Source organism: Mus pahari, chromosome 2, assembly GCF_900095145.1.
Source record: "Mus pahari chromosome 2, PAHARI_EIJ_v1.1, whole genome shotgun sequence".
In the NCBI taxonomy this organism is placed as follows: Eukaryota; Metazoa; Chordata; class Mammalia; order Rodentia; family Muridae; genus Mus; species Mus pahari.
In genome coordinates this window covers 83,507,045-83,533,503 of record NC_034591.1, presented here as the reverse complement: position 1 = coordinate 83,533,503, position 26,459 = coordinate 83,507,045, and the positions used below count along the sequence as shown (strand labels likewise).

At 39.2% G+C, this 26,459-nt stretch overlaps 1 protein-coding gene across 1 annotated transcript in view; it reads right to left on the bottom strand.

Moving 5' to 3' along the window:
* Nucleotides 1-24,798: 24,798 nt before the first annotated feature.
* LOC110316162 (pyroglutamylated RF-amide peptide receptor-like) overlaps nt 24,799-26,459 on the bottom strand; it is a 67,689-nt gene continuing 66,028 nt past the window's right edge. Inside the window, exons 5-6 of the mRNA XM_021190259.1 lie at nt 26,287-26,384; nt 24,799-25,154 (exon numbers count right to left, since the gene is read on the bottom strand). Of these exons, the coding sequence (XP_021045918.1) occupies nt 24,799-25,154; nt 26,287-26,384 (454 nt within the window). The remainder of the gene's footprint in view (nt 25,155-26,286; nt 26,385-26,459) is intronic.

Below are 26,459 nucleotides of genomic sequence, written 5' to 3'. Positions count from 1 at the left end.
AGAGCAGAAGCGACAGCGTATCTTACAGATATGAAGACCAAAACTCAATCCTCAGAACTCAGGTAAAATAAGCCAGGCCTGGTATTTCAGGCTTGCAATCTCAGTGCCAAGGAGGAATGCAGAGTAGGTATTCCTTGAGGTCACTGGCTAGCCAGCCTCACCCATGTTGTGACTTCCAAAACTAGTGTGAGAATCTGTCAAAACGGAAAGTTTCTTCACTGCCTCCACCAAGCCACTCCATAACCAAAATCCCCACATCACCCACCAAGGTCTATCTTCCCTGTAAGGTACCCAGGACCACCCTACCCTTGTTTTTCTACAATCTGTCAGAACTAGCCCAGATCCAACTTCTCTTGCCCAAGCCTAGCCTGCCCACCCCTGTATGTTGCAGCCTGAGTCTACCACAGGTCCCTCTGTGCTGCCTCCGCAGCCCTGTGAGGCACCTCCACATCCTATGTATTTCTTCCTATATCATTCTATATTTCCTCAGGGTCTAACCTAATGAGTATACCTGACCTCCCCATCCACATTTTTTCCTCAACTCACCAGATTTAGCCTGATTTCCACAACCAATGCCTTAGGCTACTCTGACCCTCCCTGCCTTCACTTAAAAGGAGCTGTAGGCTAGGAAAAGTATCCTCATTACCTATCTTTCATACTACAGAATCTTTCGTGTCACATTCAACCTTTCTACCCAGACAGATCTACTATCACGCTCCATAGTCGGAACAACAAGAACATTTGGCACACCAGCCCAGTCCCCTCTGCCAATCTGAATTCACTCCACCCAAGACATTTCCAGCCTCTAGATCTCCTATCCCATATCTTCTTTCTCAACTGCTCCATTCATAGCAAACTTAGAACTAATGAAGAAAGTCTACACGCTCAAATCTCATTGTAGGAATATCAACAATAAGAATATCAAGCCAGAATCTTCTCTTTAAAAACTACCAGTCCTGGAGATATGACTGTCAATGAGAACTACCTAGATGAACTCCAGGACACAGAAACTAAAAGGACATCACAGACTTCACTGGAGAATTCAATGAGTTTAAAGATGATACAGAAAAACAGCTCAATGAAATCAGTGAGGTAGAGCTTAAAGAGAATAAAATACCTGAGTGATGCCCAAGAAAACACAGACATAAGGCTAATCTGGATAACAGAGATAATTGAAGTCTTGAAAGTGGAATTCAGTCAGGAGAAGAATCATTGAAAAGTCTTGAGATGTAATTGAAGAACCCAATAACTCAACTAGAAAACTCAAAGGAATGCCTTCAAGCTAAAAAGAAATCAAGCAGAAGACAGAATATCCAGCCTCAAAGGTGAAGTAGAGGATCTGACCAAGCCAGCTCAGTCAGTCAGCAGGTTCTCCAGCACGAGAGTGAGGATCAAAAAGAAAAAAAAAAAAAAAAAAAGACAGGCAACATTGTAGCATGACCCCAGCCAATTCTGAGACTGAAGGCAAATTTTTATTTTCCAATCCACTTTTTATACCATTTTAATTGCATGCAAGTATTTTGGGCAAGCAGTACAATAAGGAACTAACAAAGCAGCATGGAATTGTATGTGCTGTGCTGCCATGACAGTTGTTGAGAAGGGCTAGTCATAATGACCCAAATACTGGAGCTGACTTCCTTGTCCAAGCCCAAAAATCTTGCCTGAAGTCTAGTTCTTCTGTTCCACCCTAGGACTAAAATTCTTGCCTTACCTTACTTCTCTATTACAGCCTAGATTCTTGCTGAAACTTACTTCCTTATTATGCCCTAATGTCAGATTCCTGCCTGTGTTTACTTCCAATGTCAGATTCCTGTCTGAAGCCCACTTCTTTGTCCTTAGCCAATGTCAGACTCCTGCCAAGCAGTACCCCAAAAGGCTTTCCACAAAGATCTAGACCAAATAATCAAGGAACATGAAAATGTTTACAAATAAACGAAGAAATAAATACAAAAAAGGAACACAGAAAATGTGGGATAGGCATAGATGAGGAAGAAGAATACCAAGTAATTAGCATAAACCAGATTTTCCATACGATCACAGAAGAAACTTCCCCAAACTAAGGAAGGACACAACCATACAAAATACAAGAACCACAAAGAACACCAAATAGACAAGACAAAAAGAAAGGAAGGAAAGAAAGAAAGAAAGAAAGAAAGAAAGAAAGAGAAAGGAAAGAAGGAAAGAAAGAAAGAAAGAAAGAAAGAAAGAAAGAAAGAAAGAAAGAAAGAAAGAAAGAAAGAAAGAAAGAAAGAAAGAAAGGAGGGATGGCGGGAAGAAGGAAAAGCCATACAGCACATCATAGTAAAATACCAAGTATGCATAATGAAAAAAGTATATTGAAAGCTTCAAGAAGAAGAATAACATAAATCACATATAAGAAAATCAATCAGAATAAAAACTTATTTCTCAATGGAAACTCAAAATGCCTGGAGAAATGCATTCCAAATCTTAAAAGATTATGATTACAAACCTAGAATAATATACCTAGCAAAACTAATTACCATGCTTGAAGAAGAAAGAAAAGTTTCCCACTGCATAAACAGCCTAAAACATTTTTATATTCACCAAATCAAACCTAAAAACAATTTAAAGCATTATTTCACAACAAAGAGAAGAATAAGCCTAGCAGGAGATTGTGGAAAGAAATATGAAGCCATAATCATTAAATCATAAAACAACACTAAGAACACAAACCACAAAAATCAGCAACACACCAGAATTAACACATACATTTCAATACTAACTTTAAATACTAATTTAAGTGGCCTTAATTCTTTAGCCAAAAACAGGGACCAACTGAATGAAACATGAAATGAAATTCACCTATTTGTTGCCTCCAAGAAATACATTTTAGTTTTAAAGATAGATACTACCTTAAAATAAAAGGATAAACAAAAATACATGAGTGAAATGGAACTCCCCTCATACCTGACAAAATTAAAATTACTTCAAATTAAAAATAATCAGAGGAGCTAAAGAGGGCAAATTTATTCCAGTTACTGGAGCAGTGACCCAGAAAATGTATAGGCACCAGACTCTGGTTAGCCTTATTTCGTGAAAAAAAAAAAAACAAAAAACAAAAAACAAAAAACAAAACAAAAAAAGACTACTGCATTTAAAGATACAGATTAACATTAACCTACTAGTATTATAGTTTCTTCAACAGATAGACCATCTGGACAAAAATAAATAAACAGAGAAATATCAGAATTAATTGACATCACACATCAAGTGTTTTAATAGATTACTACAGAATATTCTGATGACAACATCAAAGAATACACATTATATTCAACAGCACATGGAAGCTTTTTCTAAAGTAGACCACATTCTGTGACAGAAAAATAAATCTTTACTAGTTCAAAATGATCTTCAAATCATTCTTTGTATTCTACCTGACTACAGTGTAATAAAACTTAAAATTGACAGCACAAAAACCTTCAGTAAATATGAAAACTCATAGAGATTCAACACTTCATTACTAAAGGATAAATGGCTCAAATGGGGGAAAACTTTGTGGAACTAAATGAAAATGAAAACACTACACAAAATAACCTCTGGGACACATTGAAATTAGTCCTATGAAGGCAATCTCTAGCTCTTAGATCCTACATTAATGAAAACCCAGAATACAGCCCACAGACATCAACTACGGAGAGCTCTCAGTGGCTCACAGAGATTGAAGCCATAATCATGCAGATGACATGGGTCTGTGCTAGGTCCTCTGCATATATGTTATGGTTGTTAGCTTGATGTTTCTGTGGGACTCATAACAATGGGAGTGGGGAGGGGTATCTCTGAATCTTTCATCTGCTCTTGAGTCCCTTTTTCTCCTATCCTATTGCTTTATCTAGCTTTGATAAGAGGGGCTATGTGTAGTCTTAGTGTATCTTCTTAAATTGTGTTCTGTGGATATCTCTGGGAGGCCTGATTTTTTTCTTTCTGAAGAGAAATGGAGGAAGAGTGAATCTAAGAGACAGTGGAAGTAGGGGAGATAACTGAAATGAGTGGAGGGAGGGAAACTATGGAAAGGATATACTGAAAAAAAAATTACAAAATCAGAAAGAAGTCAGACAGTGGTGGTTCACATCTTTTTGTTTACTTTTCCTTTTTTTTTTTTTAAGATTTATTTAGTTATATGTAAGTACACTGTAGCTGTCTTCAGACACACCAGAAGAGGGCATCAGATCACATTACAGATGGTTGTGAACCACCATGTGCTTGCTGGGATTTGAACTCAGGGCCTTCAGAAGAGCAGTCAGTGCTCTCAACCACTTAGCCATCTCCCCAGCCCCAGTGGGTCATATCTTTAATCCCAGCATTTGCTAGCTCTCAGGAAGCAAGTGGATCTCTGAGTTTGAGGTCAGCTTGGTCTACAAAGTGAGTTTCAGGACAACTAGTGCTATATAGAGAAATCCTATCTCAAAAGAATCAGAAAGAATACAAATTAATGACTTAGAAACGCAATTCAAAAAGATCGAAACATAAGAGCAAATCAAATCTAAAACTTGTAACACAGTTTACAGCAAGAAATAACAAAAAATAGAGTGGAAATCAATGAAATAGAAACAAAGAAAACAAGACAAAGAATCGATGAATCTAAGAGCTGGTTCTTTAAGAAGACAAACAAAATTGAAAATCATTGCCCAACTAAGTAAAGGAAAAGAAGAGAGGACTCAAATCAATAGTTACAAATGAATATGGAAATATTACAACAAGCAGAAAAGAAATTCAGAGTATTATAAGGATATTTTTTTAAATATCTAATTTTTTTTTAATATCTTAAAAAGCCTTTACTCCATTAAGCAGGAAAACCTTAAAGAACTGGATGAATTTCAAGGATCAAAATTAAACCAAGAAGAACTTAAACAGACTCATAACAGATGAGAAGCTTGAAATAGTAATAAAAATTCTTTCAGTTAAAAAAATTTCAGGACCATATAGATTCATGGCAGAATTCTACTAGACCTTCAAAGAAGACCTCCAGATAGTCCTTTTGAAAATATTCAAACAATAGAGAAAATGGGAGGGGTCATTTTCATACTCCTTCTATGAAATCATTATCAGTCTGATACCAAAATCATGTAAAGACATACAAAATAAACAGACAAACAAGTAAACTATAAACCAACATCCCCAGCGCTCATACACTCAAAAATACTAAATAAAATACTTGCAAACAGAATAAAGACATATGTTGAAAAGAGTACATACCATGGTCAGGCTGGCTTTATCTCTGAAATGCAGAAATAGTTCAATGTATGCAAGTCAGTATGTGTAATAACCCACTTAAAGACAAAATTCACAAGATTATCTCGATAAATGCAGAAAAGCCATTGACAAAAATCCAACATGCCTTCATGAGCAATAACACAAGAGAAGGAAATTAATGGGATAGAGAAATAATTAAATTATTCATATGTATATCATATGGTATTATACATTAGCTGCCTCCAAAATTCTACCAGAAAACTTCTAGAAATTATAAAAAAAAATTGCAATTTGACAAAATACAGAATCAATTTGCATAAATCAATAGTTTTTGTATATTTCAGCAGCAAACATATAGAGAAGGAGATCATAGACATACTCCAATTGACACTAGCCTCAAAAAGAAAAGAAAATATCTAACCAAAACTGTGAAGAATCTCCACAATGAAAACTTTGAGCCCGTTAAAAAAAAGCAATAAAGATTCTAGAAAATGGAGACATCCCCTACTCATGGATTGGTAGAATTAACATTGTAAAAATGGCTATTCTGACAAAATCTATTTACAGATTTGACGTAACTCCAATTAAAATTCCCACTTAGTTCTTCACAGAAATAGAAAAATCACCCTTGTATTCATAAGCACAAAAGGCTCCAGATTGCCCAAAGAAATTCAAGCAAAAACAGTAGTGCTTGGAGGAGTTAACCATTCAGATCTTCATATATATTACAGAGCAATAGTGATAAAAACAACATAGTACAGGCACAAAAACAAATATGAAGACCAGTGAAACAAAGATTCAAACAGGAGCACATATAATTAAGCCACTTAGTAGTTGGAAAAGATGACAAAAATGATGGAAAAAAGAAAGCATCTTCAACAAATAGTCCTAGGAAAACTGGATATCCAAGTGCAGAACTAAATTCGAGCCTTATCTATCATCTTGCACAAAAACTAACTCCAAATGAATCAAAGACCTAGTGTGAAACCTGAACACTGAAACTTCTAGAAAAAGACATAGGGATCAGAAAGAACTTCCTGAATGGGACTCTACTTGCCCAAGTATTATGGTCAACAGTTGACAAATTGGACTTCATAAACCTAAAAACACATCTGTACAACCAAGAAACAATTAATAGGTTGAAGTAGGAGCCAAAGAAATAGGAAAAATTATTCACTAGCTAAAAATATGACCAAGAATTAATATCCAGAATATTCAAAAAGCTTGAAGAACAAGTCAAAAACAAATGATACATTCAAAAAATGAGCTTAGGATTTGAACAAAGCATTCTCAAAAGAAAAAATATGGCTAAGAAATTAAAAATAAATTGAAAATCCTGCCCCCACAATGTTCATTGATTCTAGCGATTAGTGAAATGCAAATCAGAGTAACTGAGATTTTATCTTGCCCTTGTGAGAATGTTACAGGTCAATAGAACAACTGACGCTAGAGGTGCAGAAGGCACAGGAGAAGGAAACACTCATTCACTGTTGGTCGAATCACAAACTAATGCAGCCATTAAGGAAACCAGTGTAGAGTGTTCTCAAATGGCTAAAAATAAATGTTCAATATGACCCAGCTATTCCATTCCTTAGCATATGCCAAAAGGAATCAATAGTGTACTCCATTGGCACTTGCCATGTTTGTTGCTACTCTATTCACAATAACTAGAAAGCGAAAACAACCTAGAAGACCTTTAGCTGAGAAACAGATAATGAATAGATGGTACATGCACACTATGCAATACCATTCAGCTGGGAAGAAAATAAAATCATGAACTTTGTAGGTAAATAGATGGAACTAGGAAAGATCTGATTGAGTGAGGGAACCGAGACTCAGAGAGACAAACACTGCACGGTCTATCTTTGGAGGCTCCTAGCTCCAAATCTTTGAGAATAAATACATACAGTCTGTGCTAACTGTGTAAATCAGGAAAATAAACAGGACCATTTCCAGAATGGAGCAAGGTTAGAGGACTTAGAATGGAGATGAATATGATCGGGGGAAGGAAAAAAAAGGAGGGCTTCTTAGGGAAGGGAAGGAAGGCAAATACAGAAAAAAGTGGGGAGAAGGTAAAGAACAATGGGAGGATACAGTGACCTGATACTGAAAATGAAAAACGTGGATCTCCTTAGAGGAGGGGGAGGGAAGTACATACAGCAGAGGAGGGACACAGGTAAAACAACAATACTGATGTCTGAAAAATGCACATGGAATCATACTATTATTTACCTACATAAAGCTATAAGGCATGTAATTCAGCATATAAATGCACATATATGGATTTAATGAACTTTTCTCCTCTGTGCTGATGGTGCTCCCTCTAAAAGCCAAAGACCACACAACAAAAAAACCAATGGCAGACATAAGAAGCATTCTTTGGGGTTGTTGTCCTGACCTGTCTAAGAGACTCTCAAAACATACAGCCTATTTCTTTTGCCCTTGGTTAACCTGCAGAGGTGGAAGGTATGTCCCTATTTCTGAAGATATCATGTACTTCAGTAACAGGGCCCAGAGACCCCTGAGCTAGAACTGACCTGAATGCCCCCTCCCTGAGTAGTAGTTTTCATGATAGCGGATGATACAATATAAGCGTCCAAGTGAGGGAAGCAACCAGCACTCCTACCCAACTATGATCCCTATGAATCAGACAATAAACAGCAGGGCACAGTAACTCTCCAGGTGCAGTAGTGGCACCCATACCTTCGTAGTAACCAACAGCTCTCTAATGGGACTTAAGTCCTACTCAACAAGAAGGAAACCTACTCAGTGTTAGCCAAGTCATGCTTGAAGGAGAATCTACAGCCACTCATTTACTAATCCCTAATCACAATCTATAATCACTATCACAAACAATTACAGTCTTCACCATCAAGGAAACTTTTCTTTGCAATAGAGAAACACCACTACAGGAAAACCACAATCAGTCAAATGTAGAATCGTGAAGCCAAGTACGAACAAATGCATCTTAAAAAAAAAGAAAGAAGGAAAGAAAGAGAGAGAGAGAGAGAGAGAGAGAGAGAGAGAGAGAGAGAGAGAGAGAGAACCCTCCTGAACCTAAGGCTCATGCTATTTTGTGGAAGAAGGAACAGAAAGATTATAAGAGCCAGAAGTTCAAGGATCACACCCATGCATATATTGTACAAATGAGCATGAAAAAAAAAAATAGACCCAGGATCTGAGAATCACACAGATCTTTAGTTTACTAATTAGACAATAGAAGGCTTTTGTTCCTCCCTCCCTGTCTCCTCCTTGTCTTCCTTTTTCTTCTGTTGGGTCCTGCCCACCTCCACTGGCAACTCCATCTAAGCATTGTATTGCGCCCCTTACAGACAGGCTAAGAGTTGCTCCCCTGGGCGTCCTCCGACTGCCCACTGTCAACGCCCACTCGTCGCCCGGACCAACCACCAATGTCATCACGCCTACTCGATTGGACCCGCCTTCTGGATACAGCTCCACTGAGGATCGGACCGGACCGCGCGCCATTGGGATATTGCGACGATGTGACACTGAGAGACACACTCAGCAGAGACAATGGGACATGCGGGAGAGGGTTGGGTTCTCCCGCGTGTNATTAATAAATAGTATTCTTTCTTGTAGCTCATCTCTATTTCAGGAAGCTTAGCTCTGCAGTACGAACCCACCCCAAGGTGTTTTCTGCCCACGCAGACACGGCGCCGGTATGCGTGTGACACAGAGAAACATTACATTCTTCTCTTCCTTTTTCTATCTCATTACATATGATTCTTTCCTTCCTTTCTGGGAGAAATGGGCAATGCACGGTGAGCAGTTTGGGATTGACTAGTGTGAATAATGTTGCCAGAATTCAGGCTATAGAATGGTCGCTAGTCATCAGGTTCTTGGCCCTGCAGTGGTTTAGGGTTTGAAAACAGTGAGCTGATTTATAAGAGTCAAAGAAAGGAAATATTGGAGGGAGTGAGTCAAAGAAAGTAGATGTTTGAGGGAGTAATGTTTTGGATTTGTTGCTGATCTGGGAATAAACTTTTTTCTTATCTCTAGAAATTAGACAGCAGGCAGAGAGGCAGTCTTTCTAGAGCTTTAGGTCCTCCAAATGTAAGTACATAATAAATACTGAAAATGGGTTTCTACATAGGAAGCTCATAAAGGACAGGAGCCTTGGAGCAAGCCTAAGCTCTGAGTCTTGCCAGTTATGTCGTCTTTTATAAATGACTTATACAGCACACATTTTCAACCTCTTTGTATACACACTAACAAAAATACAGGCCCGATTCCCTACAGCAGTTTATTGTACTAGCAAAAGATATTCATGTTTATGAAGAAATTTTGTAAAGCTTAAAATAATTTTAAATGGAGAATATGCAACGTAGAGTTTTACATTTAAAAATCTCTCTCCAATCTGATTGATTTATTCTCAATAGACTGTGACGACCTCTACAAGCAGCTCTGATTGTGTCTCCACATACAGTGAACACAACCCAATACGCCCTAAATTTATAGCAAGCTATTTCCCCTGAAGGCTGTTTGATTTGAATTCTTTATGCCACTGACAACTCATGGCTCAGTGCTCTTTGGAAAATACAGTTGAAACTTCAGCTACCAGATAAAATTATTCTCAGTAACGTCATTCATATCATGATTTAATGATGTCTTAAAGCTTCAGAAATGAGCCCTGTAGTCACAACTCTCTCTCTCTCTCTCTCTCTCTCTCTCTCTCTCTCTCTCTCTCTCTCTCTCTCTGTGTGTGTGTGTGTGTGTGNTCTCTCTCTCTCTCTCTCTCTCTCTCTCTCCACAAGACAAAGCCTATAAGACAAATAAGAAGGCCAATGGACAAGGAGATCACTCAGATTGCTGCCTACGCTGCCTATACTCAGTTTTCCTTTAACCTGAGGTCTCTTTCACCTAAGAGAAAATAAAAGTGTTCTAATCTAAACAGAAAGCACAGAAAGCAACTAAAGAAAAGGTGGGTCTCCATTTCACTGTTTGACTAAGAAAAACAAAATAAAACCCATGTCAGTACACAAATCTAGCTTATTATAGCTCTTCTATGTGAAATGCTTCAAAGAAATAAACGTTATGGTCCATTGTCAATGTAGGATGCCTTGGTTCTGTCTCCTGAGAACAAGTGTGTCTCTGTTAGTTCTGGAGTCAGTAATCATGGGTGTGGGCTCACGGACTCTAAGAGCAGCAGCAATGGTGACCGTGGAGACATTGACTAGCTTGGGCTTTGCAGGTCTTAAAATCTTCGTCGGGTACAGTGTTCCTGGTGTCCTCCACTGTAGAGTATGCATAACCACCATAGCAGCGCAGTTTTCTCATAGGAATGAAGTTCCGTTTCTAATTTGGCCTTCAACAGATATCATGACAAATTTATGAATAAGTCCACTCAGAGATACTGTTATTGAAAAATGAGATAACCCTAATCTAAAGAGCATTCAGAAGCAAGCACTACTGCAAGGGTCACTGGGTCACGATGACTCAACTGGAGAGTTTTGTTGTAATGACATCATGAAGCCGTCCATATTCAGTAGAAACCATTCTTTGAACTTTGCGTCTTGACCTTTTTAACACTTTTCACAGAGATATTTAAAATTGATTATAAAATAGATTTTGTGCCAGATGATTTTGTTTAACATAAGAGTAAGGCAAAGTTAGCATTTGAGAGTATGTAAACTAGTTGGGGCTGAGCTATGGCTCTCAGCTGTGCTAAATGCATTATTTTGACTTATGTTTTCAACTTACAAGGGAATGAAACTTCATTGTGAGTTTAGAAACATGTGTAAGATTAGAAATTAAGGTCTCTGATGAAGACACTGAAATGTTCTTTGTTCCACAGGGAAATCTAAACTTAATTAGAGTCGGAGATACTAGATTTTTTTTTAGTAAAAATCAATAAAACTCTTTATGACATCACTTGAAGTTCCTTTTCATCTTCACAATTTCTCATCTTTGAGACTTCAAAACTAATTCCTTTTCTAATAAGAACATTATAAAATAATAACATTGTCCATAGTTTTCCTTGGGAAATTTTCTAAATCAATAATAAAAGTTGGTTGTTTCTTAACTATACTGAAATAATATCTAATTTCTGTTTGTCCACTGCCTCAGGAAGGTTATGTAATATAAAGCTGAAACTGGTCATGACATTCAACCATAAGCATCCCAGCTTCTTAGGATAGAATTGAAGGGCAATTGACTAGTTGGCTCTTTGGGTGCTGACTGGCTAACCAGCTTCAGTTGTAACAAAGAGAGTTGTAACAAAGAAGGTCTTCATGTCTTTCCAGGCTCCTCTAGATATATCCTGACTACAAAAGCAGAATTTCAAGAGGAGAGCACAGCAGGGAAAGTGCCACTTGAGTGTCACTTGGCTCAGATTCGCCTAACACCCATAGCCAAATATAGCTGCATGGCCCCACTTTACCGAGATAAAGATCATAACCAAAAGCAATATGGTGAGGAAAAAAGGATTTATCTAGCTTACAGGTCCATCACTGAGGGAAGACATGGAAGGAGCTTGAAGCAGAGACCACAGAGGAATCCTTACTGGCTTGCTCCCCAGAGCTTTCTCAGCCTTATTTTTTAATACCCAGGACCACCTGTCCAGGGGTGGCACCACCCACAAAGGACTGTGTCCTTCTGCAGCAATTATTAATTAAGAAAATGCCCATAGGCTTTGCCTAGAGGCGATCTGATGGAAGCACTTTTCAATTGACATTCCTCTTCCCAGAGGACCCCAGCTTTTGTCAGACAGACAAATGTCTAACCACTATAGACGGCTAAGTCCAAAGTGAAAGTGCAGGCCTCTGCAAAGGTGCATGGCAAAGACAATATAGTTAGGAATAAAATTGGAGCAGTTTTGAACATCCCATAAATAACATGATAAAACTATAAACACTTCAGGGGTGATTAAAGACTATGCCATGAAAAATTACACCAAAAAGTGCTACATGTCTATACCTGGCAAAGATGTAACAAAATTATGCTGGTTTTCCTTATAATACTAAAGATCTTTTAAAATATGCAGAATTTATAATTTCTCATCTAAATAAATAATTATAGCTGTGTTTGCAGTTGTGTTCTTTTTCCTCAAGCAGAAATCAAATAATACTGGGAATTTCAACACAGCTAAGCAAGCACTCATCCCGGCCTGGGTTAAGAGATTATGACCTTAAAGCTTGTAGTTCATGAAACCTGGCTCATTGAAGATGTGGAACAAAATTCACCACATTACTGAGATTTCTTCCTGCCTTATTCCCCTTCAGGATCAGGTTAGAGATACATCTCTCAGGGTCAGATATTTGAGAACATGGTGGGTCAGATAAGAACATAGGGTCAGGTACCTAGAGTTGAAGCCATGTATCCATGTCAATTAAAAGCTGGCCGCATTGCCGGCCAACCTGAAAAGCTAGTCTCTGCTCTGTCTTTCCTTGTTGCTCGTAGCATTTGAAACTCTTGATCACATTTGACATCATTTAACTGCTCACCTCAGGCCAGGCGCCCGCACTAAGTAATTTACATGTATAATTTTAATTGATCTTCAAAACTAATGCAGGAGGTAACCATCTAGTGCTCCGGGAGACTGATTATCATAAGCTGTGCCGTATACAGATTAAATGCTAGCAAATGATTTCACTCACAGTGCGTAACCTCGCCCATGGGCTTTTATTTCCTTCTGAATTTTACAATGAAGGAAGTGCAATGTGAGTGGGGTGCTAGTTTCTATGCATTTACTCAGAACAACTCCCTGTGTAACTATTAGTTACTATTGTAACTAAATTGCCTAATTTGTTTTTGAAAATCTGATGGGCTTTACAGGGAGTAATCATGTCTATTTCTCGTGACCGCCATTCCTGAAGAGCTCACCCTCCAGCAGCACTGCACATGGGCAGCGACTGGCAGCTCTTCAGAAGGAAGCAGGTGGTGTGATCTGCGTTTGTCTCGTACGTAGTGATCATGAAACAAACAGGGCAATTATTTCCCATTTCTCATCCAAGACAGTTACCACAATTAAATGAAAGGCAGGGTGAAAAGGTGAGATGTGGAGCCAGGTGGATGGGTTCTGGAGGGAGGGTGTCCTGTCCTGGTTGTTTGTTTGTTTGTTTGTTGTCTGTTTGCTTCGTTTTTCAACTTTATACAAGCTAAAGCAACTGAAAAACTGCCTCCATTAGATCGGTCATTAAGCAACCCTGTGGGTGTATTTTGTTAACTGGTGATTCATCAGGATATCTTAGCTGTATAAGAAAGTGAGTTGATCAGGTACTGGGTGGGGGAAACAGGACTGGAACCCTGAAGGCCAGCAGAAAGGATGGAAACAGGCAACTTTGGGAGGTAGGAGGTAGTGGGGGGGGGTCTAGAATGTACCAGAGACTTGGGAGGTGAGAGACTCTCAGGACTCAAAGGGAGAGACCTTAGATGAAATGCCTGACAGTGGAGAGTGGTAACTTGCAGAGCCCACCTCCAGTAGAAAGACAGAGCATCAAGTGGAGGGATGGGGTTGACATCCCACAGTCAAAAACTCTGACCCAAAATTGTTGCTGTTTGAAAGAACTGTGGGGACAAAAAACAGAGAAGAACCTGAGGGAAAGAAGGTCCAGCAACAGGCCCAAACTGGGATCCAGCTCAAGGGTTAGCCCCAAGGTCTGACACTATTCCTGAGTCTATAGTGTGCTCATAAAAAGGGACCTATCATGACTGCCCTCTGAAAACCCCAACAAGTAGCTGAAAGAGTCGGATGCAGTTATTCACACCCAATCAATGGGTAGAAGCTGCTGACCCCTGTGGTTGAATTAGGGAAAAGCTGGAAGAAGTTGAAGAGGAAGGCCAGCAGTTTCAACTAACCTGGACCCCTGAGATCTCTCACACACTAAGCCACCAACCAGGCAGCATACACCAGCTGATATGAGGCCCCCAACACACATACAGCAGAGGACTGCCAGGTCTGGGTTCAGTCAGGGAAGATGCACCTAACCCTCAAGACACTTGAGGCCCCAGGGAATGGGGAGGTCTGATGGGGTGGGGATGGAAAGTGGGGACATCGTCTTGGAGACAGAGGTAAGGATGGGGGGAAGAGGTATGAGATGTGGAACAGTCAGAGAGTGGACCTGGCGGAGGATAAAGTCTGGACTGTAAAAAAAGATTAAAGAATAAGTAAGTAAGTAAGTAAGTAAGTAAATAAATAAATAAATAAATAAGAGTGAGTTGAACAAACCATAAGGACTAAGCAAATAAGCAGCATTCATCCATGGCTTCTGCTTCAGGTCCTGCCTCCAGGTTCCTTTCTTGAGTTTCTGCCCTGCCCTTTTCAATGATGGACTGTGATGTGGAACTGTAAACTGATATAAACCATAAACCCTTTCTTCCCCAAGTAGCTTTTAGTCTGATGTTTTATCTCAGCAATAGAAACCCAAACTAAGACATGGGGGAAAGATGTTGACCTCACAGACTAACACAGGGTATGTGATGCCACTGGATAAGCACAAATGGGAAATTAAGAGCCACCATCACCATAACCCAGGGCCTGAGTGAGGATTGGCATTGAGAGAGTTACTGGAATAGCTCTACACTTCAGTAGCTCTAAGCAACAGCTCTGCTCATTTGATCCTCTCCTAATTTAGTTTCTCTAGTGCTTTGCCAAAGCATAAATGTGAACATATTGTTTCCTTCCGTGGTCTCCATTCTCACAACTCAGTTTTAGTATACCTCTCCATCCCATTACTAACACAAAAATATAAATAAATAAAAAGTGTAGAAGATAGTCAATCAAATGCAGAAAAATAGCTGTATGAAACTGCATCCTCTGGTCTACTCCTCTCTTGGTCTGCACACAACCTTCACCCAGTTCCCATTCCTCTCTGCTAATCTTCCCTCCGGTCTGGATTCTGATCCCATAATCTGCAGAAAGTCTTCCTGGAAACCAAGTGGTTTAAAAACTGTTTCTTACTGAAGTTTTCGTCATCCATGTGGAATTGTCTGTATCTCTGCCTGTGCCCTGTTCCAGGTAGTCACTCAGATACCTTCCACAGTGCCCAACAAAGAAAGGGAGCCAAACACAGATTACTTAAAGTGAGGGCCATCAGATTAAAAAAGGTTTAACTAATGGTTGATATCATCATATGGGGCCATGTGAAGACAGCCAGAAGAGTTACTGCTATTTGCCATTCTTCATGCTTAGTCACCTGTTCTTTGAAGGTTTCAGTATATGGACGAAATGTCTCTGATATTTAAAGGTGAAGGAACTGTCCAAAGTCACAGTGAGTCATAACAAGATACTAATGATTGCCGGAAATGGCATCTCTTAGTCCTGTCAAGCCTGCCACCAAGTATAATCAGCTGTGTCATCTCCAGATGATATCTCCAGACTTTTGCTTTTAGTCATCAGCCTGAAGCTGAGACTGGGACTACCTAGTACTGAAACAAACCATGTGAAGGCAATGCCTTTTTGGCTGATCCTCAAATACAAAACTTAGAAGCTGTGTGTATGCATGCAAATGAGTGCTTGTAAAAAAAAAAAGAGCTATGTACTTTTTCATGCAGGGGAAAATGAACAAAACCCTATGTCTTCCCTGATAGCAAATAGAAATGCACCATGTTGGATCGAGAGTTGGGTGATAGATACACTGTCATTTTCTACTACTATCTAGTAAACCACATCATTCTTGAAAACAAAAATGGATGTTTTATTCATCTCTTTCCCCAAGGAGACGTTTATTTGATTCACTTCCAGGATGACTTCAAGGCCAGGACTGAGTCATATGACATCTACTATGCAATTGCCCGAATGGATGGCTATTCGGCCAGCAAAGCTTTTACACATCCTCTGCATGTGGTAACTTGGCTTCCATGTAGACTAGTGGCGATATTTGGGGGGAGGGAGTGCAAAAAGTAAAAGTGGTGCCATATTCAAAATTTGTTCTTCCATGACCAACCATGTCTGATTAGGTTAGAGGCCTCCTCCATGGGAAAGAATACATGCCTGGTACATACTGGTCAAAGGTTTATAGGTGGGAGGCCTGGGGGCCTAGGGAGGAATTTACTAATTCCCATCCTTACTGTGTCAAAAATCAACACAGAATATCTTGGGAACTTCCAGGGATTCGTGGGAAAAACACATCATTCCTAAAGTGAGTCTTTAAATATTACTTCTGCTCATTGCCATTGGCAATTTCCTGGGTATAAGTTAATGATAGATTATAAACATTAAGAATTTTCATTATTATTGAAGCAATTTACTTTTTACTTCTGTATCAAATGTTGACAATATCCATGTTTTATAGACATATTTTAAAGTTATAGTTATTAGCATACATGTATTATGTTATTGTGTTAAGTATATCCACAAATTGTCTAACCAGTCATCTATTGGAGAACACTTCAGTTGAGTTCAAGTCTAAACTATTGCTAGCATATCCTTCAATATTTGTGTGCTATCATTCATTTGAGCACAAGTTCTCAATTTTTCTTATATAAGTATCCAAGAATGCGGTTGCTCAGTCATAAGAAAATTGCAGGTTTAGATTTTTCATTATATGGATGGAGTGGGGACATATATGTGCCACAGTATGTGTGTAGAGAACAGAGAACAGTTTTGGGGCAGTCAATTCTCTGCCCCTACCATGTAGCCCATGCAGAACAAGCTTAGGTTGTCAGGTAAGTGAATTAACCCACTGAATCATCTCACAGATGAAGCCTATTTAGTTTTTGCCTTGATTTAATGTATAGAGCTAAATACACGCGATAAAATTCACCACTTTGGCCACTTTAGCTGTGTGGTTAAACTGCTTCAAGTATACTCTTATTATTGAGTGCTCACCATCACTGCCCATCTCCAGAGTTCAATCACTCTGCAGCACCTCCACCCCTGCAACTCTGATTTTGTTTTCAGACCCTGTCTTGTCATAATCTAGGGACAGTGTGTCAGAGGAGTCATAAAAGCCTTGGGGTGTAGCTAAGTGGTACAGCATTTTCCTGCATTTGATTCCCAGCCTGAAAGAGAAATGGGAATAGAGAATGGGTAGGAGAGAGGGAGGGAGGAAGGGAAGTTGGGAGGGAAGAAGGAAGAGAAGGAGGGAGAGAGGGGGGAAAGAAGTATTCTATAGTATTTATTCTTTGGATCCTTTTATTCAGTATATTTTAAGGTTAACTCATTCACAGTATGGACAGGAGTCCATTCTTCCCTAATTTTGAGCACCACACTACTACAAGTATGTATGACATTTGTTCATTTGTCCATTGCTGAGCAGCTATGCTCCTCTCCCTTTTGGTTGTTGTGGATATGGTAGCATGAATATGGAGTACAGCAGTCTGTTGGAGCCATTATTTTCACTTCTTTGTGGCATGTGCTCAGAAATGGGATTTGTTCATCATATGATTACTGCATGGCAGTTTGGCAGTTTGTTTTTTTGGAGGAACCACCAGCAATACAAAACTTGCAATTTCTCCGTGTCTAATCCAATGTTTCTATTTTCTGAATGATTTTTTTTTAAATGGCCACACCAATGAGTACATTTCAAACCTGATTTTGATAGACAGTCAGGTTGCTTCCCCCAGAGGCTATGCAGCTCCGTGCATCCCAGAGCAGTGAACCCATGGTGCCTTTCTCAGCATCTTCTTCAGCATCCAGCATCATATCATCACTATGTTTTATTTAACCATTGAGATGCATGTGTAGAAAAGCTGCTCATTTTGCTTTTAAATTGCAAGGTCATGATGACTCAGGACATTAAACATCTTTTCCATCTGTGAGCCTGCATCCTCTTTAATAAAATCTGTCTCTGTCTTGTCAATTTCCCAGTTTTCTATTTAAAGATGTGCTTCTGGGAGGGGGGCAGTTCAAAGGACTCGTGTTTCGTGTCTGTATTTTTTTTAATGTTATATTATTATACATTTAAATTTAGTCCCATAATTGCTTTTAAGTTAAATTCTGTATACAATTCAGTTCAAGGATTGGTGTTTTGCAAGTGGCTCACCAGCTGTTTCTCTGTCCCTGCTGAAGTGCTCCTCCTGGCCTTCAATTATCATCTCACCTTTGTCAAAATTGGCTGAGTAGTTGTGTGTCCATTTCTAGATTCTTTATGCAATAATGCAAGTGGATTCCATGTGTTTAGTTGAAAGCCTGACCTCTGGTATACTGGGGTTGGATTTAATCAACTTCTCCCAGGCTTCCAGAAGATGGCCTTTGGATTTGACTCAAAAAGCCTCTCCATCTTATGAGTTTCCTTAAGTAAAGATCTTTCTGTGTGTACATATCTGTTTCTCTCAGTACAAAATATAAAATTGGGTTGAATGTTAACTTTCCATCTCATAACTGTGTATTTACTTGATTCTAGTGTGTGTGTGTGTGTGTGTGTGTGTGTGTGTGTGTGTGTGTATGAGAGAGAGAGAGAGAGAGAGAGAGAGAGAGAGAGAGAGAGAGAGTATTTTACAGAAAAAAAAAACATTCATTTATTTTTCTCTTTCTACACTGTTTTTTTTTTTACCAAAACCTCCATGCACTGCTAACACAATGTTGTGTTGAGAGTGAGGGGAGCTGTTTGTAACCTTAGAAAACTTTCCCTTTTGAGATTTAGTAGTAATGATTTATCATTTCTCCACATTTTTTCCATTTTATTTCATACTCTTGTTTTTTATTTGTTTTCTTTTGGTGGTGCTGAGGGTCTGACATGGACCCATTGCACACCCTAGGCAAGAGTTAAGACATCGAAAACAGAATAAAGCTCCTCTCATGCTGAAGCTCTACTAAAGATGATGACTCAGAGGGAAAGTCAATTAACCTTCTAGGTCTCCCTGCCAGACCTACCATGGCCGATCTCTGCCCCTGGGAAAAATATATCCTAAAGAGTAGACAGTTTGATAAAGGAATATGGCTTTGAACCATTGTTAGAATGAGAATATGAAACACAATCTTGGTAGGGTATCATTGCCCATCTGAGAAGCATAGAAGAGTGCCAGTCACCAACCAAATGACCAGCTGAAGGCTTTCAAGGTTAGGAGTTTACACAGTCGGGATGATGTGGTAAGTAGTAGCATCAAATAATGTAAATAAAGGTGTAGTTTATATTGGTATATTGTATGCGGTGAGGCTATGGCAGTGTTTTTTCTTCCTAGGAGTTATAGTAACTCCTAAAATTATTTTTCTCTCAAAGACAGATATAGTGTCATGCTTTCTCTGTTAAAAAGACAGAAGAAAATGTCAGGACCCTGAGTTTCATGTCTGTGTTTCCCACTGTGACAGTAATAGCAGTCTATCATAGTTGTTCTTAGTGGCTTGTGGACTGAGCTCATTCCATCTACTCCTATACCCACTGGCTGTTTTTATTCGAACGTCATTGCTATCAATTCCAGATTATTATTTCAAATAATGTTTCTTTTAAATCATGCCTTTCTACCAGTTGAAAAAAATTACCTTGTCTGTTCATTTTAATAATAGCTTAGAGTCTATCAAATAAATTTGTAATCTGAAAGAAAACATTTATCTTGTTAGGTGAACAACGCAGTCTTAATTGGTTTGCTGCTGCAGGCTTACCAGCCTGGTAATACTGCTCAGCAGGTTAGGAACTTGCTGTGGAGCCTGTCCCCTGAGTGTGGTCCCTGGTCCCCACACGGTAAAAGGAGAGAAGTCCCCTAATTATCCACATGTGTACCCTACCTCTATCACAAAGGTCAGTAAGTGAAAAAAGAAAGCTGTTTTCAACACACATGAACTTGCTTTGCCCATTAGAGTGTGAGTCCACACTCATCTCTTTTTTATGCTTTAAAGAGCTCAGACTTTTCTCTCCTGCGATCATGACTTAAAGTCATCATGACTTATAGAAAAAAGCAAAGTAAACCTAGCATCAAGCCTGCTCTTATAATCCAGATATAGGTATTATGGTGGTTAGAACATGCTTGGCTCATAGGGAGTGGTACTGTTAAGAGGTGTGGCCTTGTTGGAGGAAGTGTGTCACTTTGAGACCCTCCTTCTAGCTGCCTGTGAAAGAGTCTGCGCCAGGCTTCCTTTGGATGAGATGTAGAACTCCCAGCTCCTCCAGTGCCATGCCTGCCTAGACGCTGCCATGCTTCCTGCCATGATGATAATAGACTGAACCTCAGAACCTGTAAGTTACCCCTAATTAAATGCTGTCCTTTTTAGAGTTGCTTTGGTCATGGTGTCTCTTCCCAGCAATGGAAACCCTAACTGAGACAGGCATAATTTGCAAGCACCACACAAATAGATTTTAATAAACATCGTGATATAAACACTTGCAGCAACAACATTGCATGATGCTGTTAAAGAAGAAACCAATCCAGGAAGGTTAATTCACCTAAAAAGCAAACAAAGAAACATTCAGGTATCTGGCAATTACCTCAGAGAAGAGCATACAGCAGTGTTCACTGTGAACTTATGCTGATTCTGAGTCCCCACCAACTTGGTTTGCTTAGATATCACACTGTAGAGACCAACCTTGAATGTTAGTCTTAGTGAGCTTTGCTTTTATGCATTTGTCACCCTTTGAGCATGGTGGCTCTTGTGAACACTCTGTGACAATTTATTAAATGTCAACAAGCTAAATGTTCTTATGCCACTGAAATGAATGGGAAATGATTGGTTTCTGTAGTGCCGATGGAGAGACAGAATATGGGTTTTACCTCCAAGAAACCCCACAATGTTTCACAATGAAGAGACAGGAAAAAGCTCCTCATGGCAGAAAGAAAAGGAAAAAAACCCCACCATTTTGAAATACACAAAACAGCATGCTTTCTAAGAAGTTTGGCTCCCCATGGGAAAATCCATCACTAGAAGTGCATTGCACATAGGGAGTAGGTCACGGATCAGATGTTGTCTCTTTTCTTCCCTCTAACTAATGGTCATTTTTCTAAAGAGAGGAAGTACATCTCAGCCCACAGCACAAGCATACTGAGAGAATGACATACAACCATAAGGTCACAGGACTCATACCCATCCCAATACCTCACACATGCAGCTCAAAGGCTGAAGGCTCTGACTCTGTTTTACAAAAGATGTCTAGGGACACCAAAGGCAGCCAGTGACACAAAATAAGGGCACTATGGGATTTTTCAATCCAGTACATCTAAAATTGCAGAGGCACCAAGCAGAACCCCAAAACTCTGGCTAATTTAATATGAAACTGCTCTCAGCCAAGACGATCAACTCACTTGTTATTGCTTCATGCATCAAGTTCGTTTTGAGCTAATGGGTAGAGGCATTCTAAAAACCAAGGACAAACAGAGTCTGTAGAGGGCAAACACTTATCAGAAGCAGACTGAGAGGTGACACAGGTGCCAGTTTCCTGTCTGGTTCCAGGAGAAAACGGACAGCACTCAGAAAGAATTTAAGTAAAGGTAGTAGAGAGCCAAAAACCATGAGAAGATCCAAAAGGGAATCAACTATTTTGGCAGCATGCCTACTAAAAGTTCTCAAACTGACACTGTACACTAACTGGAGGAAAAATCAGATATACATGCAATTATACATTTATATCAGAAATGCTGAAACTGAGAGTAAACCAGGCACTGTATAGACTTCCCATAATCTATGTCCTGTCAGACTCTCAGCGAATTAGTGAGGGACATGTAAAGCAACAAGAAAGGAAATAAACTCAAATTGCATCACTTGTAAACCTGTCTCTTTAAACAAGGCCTCAGAATTTCTTTCCCTGGGGAAATAAATGGAATCAGTAGCATATGAATGAATGGAGTGAGGGTGCTGGAGTAGGAGAAGGGAGAGTGACAAGATGTCAGTCACCGGTCTGGGAGTCAGGTTTGTAAGCTAGAAAAACACGGGTTTGTATTATGTGGATTTTGCCATTGAAAAAGAGGAACCTTCCAGAAAAAAATTAAACTAGGATAGTAAGTAAATAGCAGAAGGCAGAAATAGCCCAAGCCTCTCAAAAGTTTCAGAGCACAGAAACTTAATACCCCATAAACCACCTTCTGTCTAAGGATGCTTAATGCTTCAAGAACACCCCTGTTTATCTCAGGCCTTTTTTGCCTCCTGGTTTATGGTCAACTGCTCTTAGGCTCCTTCTTACTCATGACTCCCATTCTTCATCTCCAACACTCCCCACCCCATAGCAGCCAACCCTCTGAAGTCCCAGATCGGTTTAACTTGTCTGTCTCATCTGAGTGCTTTTCTCTTTCTCACAACTCAGACTGCAATTTCAGGGCAAGCATATATTTTTGTTCAATTCCCTGCGTTGTAGCCAAAAGAAATTTTATGCTTCACCTTTTAAATCTCCATTCAATGAAGTGTCTATTTTCTTTTTGAAAAATCATGCACCCAGTACAAAAGAATTAATGTATTTTAATCAATGTTTAAGTTAAACATGTATATCAAGAAATAATTCGCATATTAGCAAAATAAAAAAGGAGTGTTACTAGGAGTGGAGAGTGAACAAAATCTATTAATTTTTGCCCATTTCGATAAAATGACATTAATATGCTGAATCTACGTTGATTTTCCCAAATTAATTATCCTTAATAATCCAGTCAATAAATAAGTGAGTTAACGGTTAAATAGATGGTTGTTGAAGGAGTAAATACAGATGTCCCGTCGGGGAACATCTGAAGAAGCATTTGACATTCTTAAGCTTCAGCCACTTTCACAGGGTAGCCACAATTTTAAATATTCACTATTTTTTAGTATCAAAATAGTTGAAGCTTGGTTCTGTACTACCAGCTGACTTACATGATTTCTGCTAACATATTTGGAATAGAAGAAGTCATATAAATATGACTAACAAATGAAGGTAACCACAGTCAGTGATTTGGATTAATTTTAATTTTTGGTGTTTAACAAAACACTGCTTTGTAACAGGATAGCTAGGCACAACAGACACACAGTTCACAATACGACCTAAACAATCCATTCCCAAACACATAATCCACCCTCCTTTTCTTTGAGTTGATAATTTTACTGTCATCTTGGCATTTCCCTTCCCCTATTACCACACATTATTTCATCTTCATCTTTTCCACGCATACTTCGCTGACATACCTACAGGTTGTACTGAGGATTTAGTAGCCTCAATTTTTTGGTTCCCATGTCTTAAAGCTTTAACCACAGAGCAGCCTGAGAGTTCTTGACATTTTTGTTATCAGCTGAAAAGAATCAAGACTAGGACCTGGAGGCATAAGAAACATTTAGGCTAGAAGGCTATGACTAAGCTTTGAAAGTATTAGATGCTTGATGGGAAAGGGCCATGTATTCTGATGATGGTGGCCTCTGGGTCCGTGACATGTGCGAGTCAGAAGGTCAAATGGGTTTGAGGGAAGAAAACTGGGTAGTCATGGAATAGCAAAATTTCATGGGTAGAGAGTTCAGTCATACCCTCATCCACATGTTACACTTATATAAGGAAAGATCTTTCCTACCACTAGAGTTTATCTCTAATACTTTTATTTTAACCCTCTCTATATTATATATCAACTCTGTCGATACATGAGGTACCTCAAACTCTTCTCTTTAGTAAAGAAAGCAGATATGTGTATGAGGAAAAAGTTGGACAGGGTCAAGAATAATCTCAGAGCAGGGAGAGGGGAGGCTGGAGATATGAGCAGGAAAATGTTTCCGAATGCAAGACTGCTCTAGACTGCAAAATGCTTTTCTATGTGTGTCTCATGTACCGTCATGGTGACTTCATGAAGTAGAGCCGGTATCAACATCAGTTTGCACAGAAATAGAGATTTAAGAAGAAAAACAAAGAGGTAAGACAGCACAAAAATGGTCCCTCAGGCTGTAAGAAGCTCCGATCCATGTATTGCTGAGTTGCACTCATGTTTGGCTGCTTCTGATTTTTTTTTTTTTTTTGGACTCTCTGACTTTGGCACATGCTTTCTTTGAAAAGAATGAGACATAACTTTGGCAGTCACATGTGATGTTCAACTACTAAATTAATATTCTAGGAAGAAAATGAATTGTTAATGTTTTCATTTAATTTAGCAATATATAGAAAATCATATCACACTGACCACACAGAAGAAAATTACTAGCTAAGATCATGGAGTTTTATACAAGATACTGAAAGCTCAGGAGAAGGCAGGAGAGATGGCTGCTCTTACAGAGGGCTTAGGTTTGATTCCCAGGATACATGCAACAGCTCACGACCATCTACAACTCTAGTTCCTAGAGACTAGTGCCTTCTTGCCTTTGTGGGAACCCAGGCATAGTATGCGGTATACAGACATATACACAGGTAAACCACCCATATACATACAATAAAAACACATTTAAATTTTTTTAAAAACTCCACCTATTAATCACAAGGGTGGTTCAGTAATTTTTCAAAATTGCAGCTTATATGAATTTTCAATGGAAAAATACTTTGTCATTATCATTAGCGAAGGATGGTTGTTTTAATTATTATGGCTTCTTGAGACAGGGTCTCTTGTAGCCCAGGTTGTCCTCAAACTTATCATGCAGCTGAGGATGACTTTAAACTCTTAAATCCCCTGTCCCTGCCTTCCGAGTGTGTGTCAACATTTTTAATATGAAAGCTCTCTGACTTTTTCTCAAAATCATTTTCTTCAGATTACAGTATGACAGATACTCATTCTGAAGACACTGGTACAATCAATGTTCATGTCTACAGCAGTGTTCTAATAAATTTGGAACTAAAGAGGACAGGATGCCACTTTCGATTTCTTCTTCTTTTCTGGCTGTTCACACCACTTGATATCGATGTTGCTGCCCCCGAATGCTTCTCCTTTGATCTCTCCAGGATTCTCTCTTGCAGCTAACTTTGCTCTCCTGTGCATCACCATAGCTCCTGAATGTCCATGCTTCCGTGCTGGAGAAGGGGTTTCCTTCACAATGCAATAGCAAACAGCAGACACAAAGTTCTTTTTGAAGTTTTCATTCATAAGTGCATAAACAATGGGATTGCAGATGGAGTTGAAAAATCCAATTATTTGCACGATAGCAAAAATCATCTTGATTGTGACTTCATCATATTCCTTTTCAAAATTACCTGAAAGAAAGTAATACTTTAGAGTGCTTACTGACTTCATCAAGAAATAACTGTAAAGTTGTATCATGTGTATTTATAAAGATTTGCAGTTGAGCAAGGGGCTAATAATGTGAAACATTCTCATGACTAAAAGGGATCTGGTATCGGGGTAAAAGTACCTGTGTAACATGTACTCATTCATCTATGCATTGACTGGTGTCTGGAATTTATATACTTAAGAACTCAAAAAATTTCAACTCGATGATACCATGTATAGCAGTTTGAGAAGGTGTCACCACCATAGACCCATGCTTTTGAATGCTTGTCCCATAGGCAGTGGCACTATTAGGAGGTATGGCCTTGTTGGAGTATGTGTGACTTTGTTGGAGTAAGTGTGTCATTGAGGATGTAGGCTTTCAGGCCTGATATAAGCTCAAGTTATGCCTAGAGTGATACAGTCTCCTTCTGATATCCTGCAGATTAGGATATAGAACTCTCAGCTCCTCCAGCATCATATCTGACTGCAAGCTGCCATGCTTCCCACCATGATGATAATGGGCTAAACCTCTGAAACTGTAAACTAGTCCCAATCAAATGTATGCTTTTGTAAGAGTTGTCATGATCATGGTGTCTCTTCCCAGCAAAAAAAAACCCAAACTAAGATGCTAAGCTTCTCATACCCTAAAATCTCAGTTACCCTTCAAAAGCTCTCCTGCACTCCACAAACACAATCATACTGAGTCCCTGAGAACACATGAAGAGTAAATGCTTCTAGGCATCTGACTTGAATCCACGATACATTAAATTCACTAAGTGCAAGGCAAGGTTCTAAACAGAGAAGACTCTCAAGGTGTCCCCATGCTAAACAGCTTAGGGAAAGGAGAGGAAGATCTGAGAAGTTTACAGAGCTTTTCTTTATCTTTTGTAATTATTAATAACTTAGTCCTAGTCAAGCACAGTCACCTACCACATGATGACCTGATACAAAAGCAATGTTCAGTATTTGACATGTGATTATCTAAGTGGACAGCCACCAGAGAGAAATCAGACTTCTTGTATATTCTAGTGGGGAAAAAAAGAACTACACAAGAGAGGGGAGGAGGAGGAGGGGAGAGGGAGGGAGGGAGGGAGGGAGGGAGGGAGGGAGACTTACTGTATTCAATCATCATGTGAACAATGTGGAAAGGTGCCCAGCACACAGCAAAGAGAACCACCACTGTCACCATCATGATCACAGCTCGCTTCTTCTTTCTACACCAACAAACATCGCATTGGTTAACTTTGCATCAGCAAACATGTCAGAGGAATAGGAAACACATTACTGCT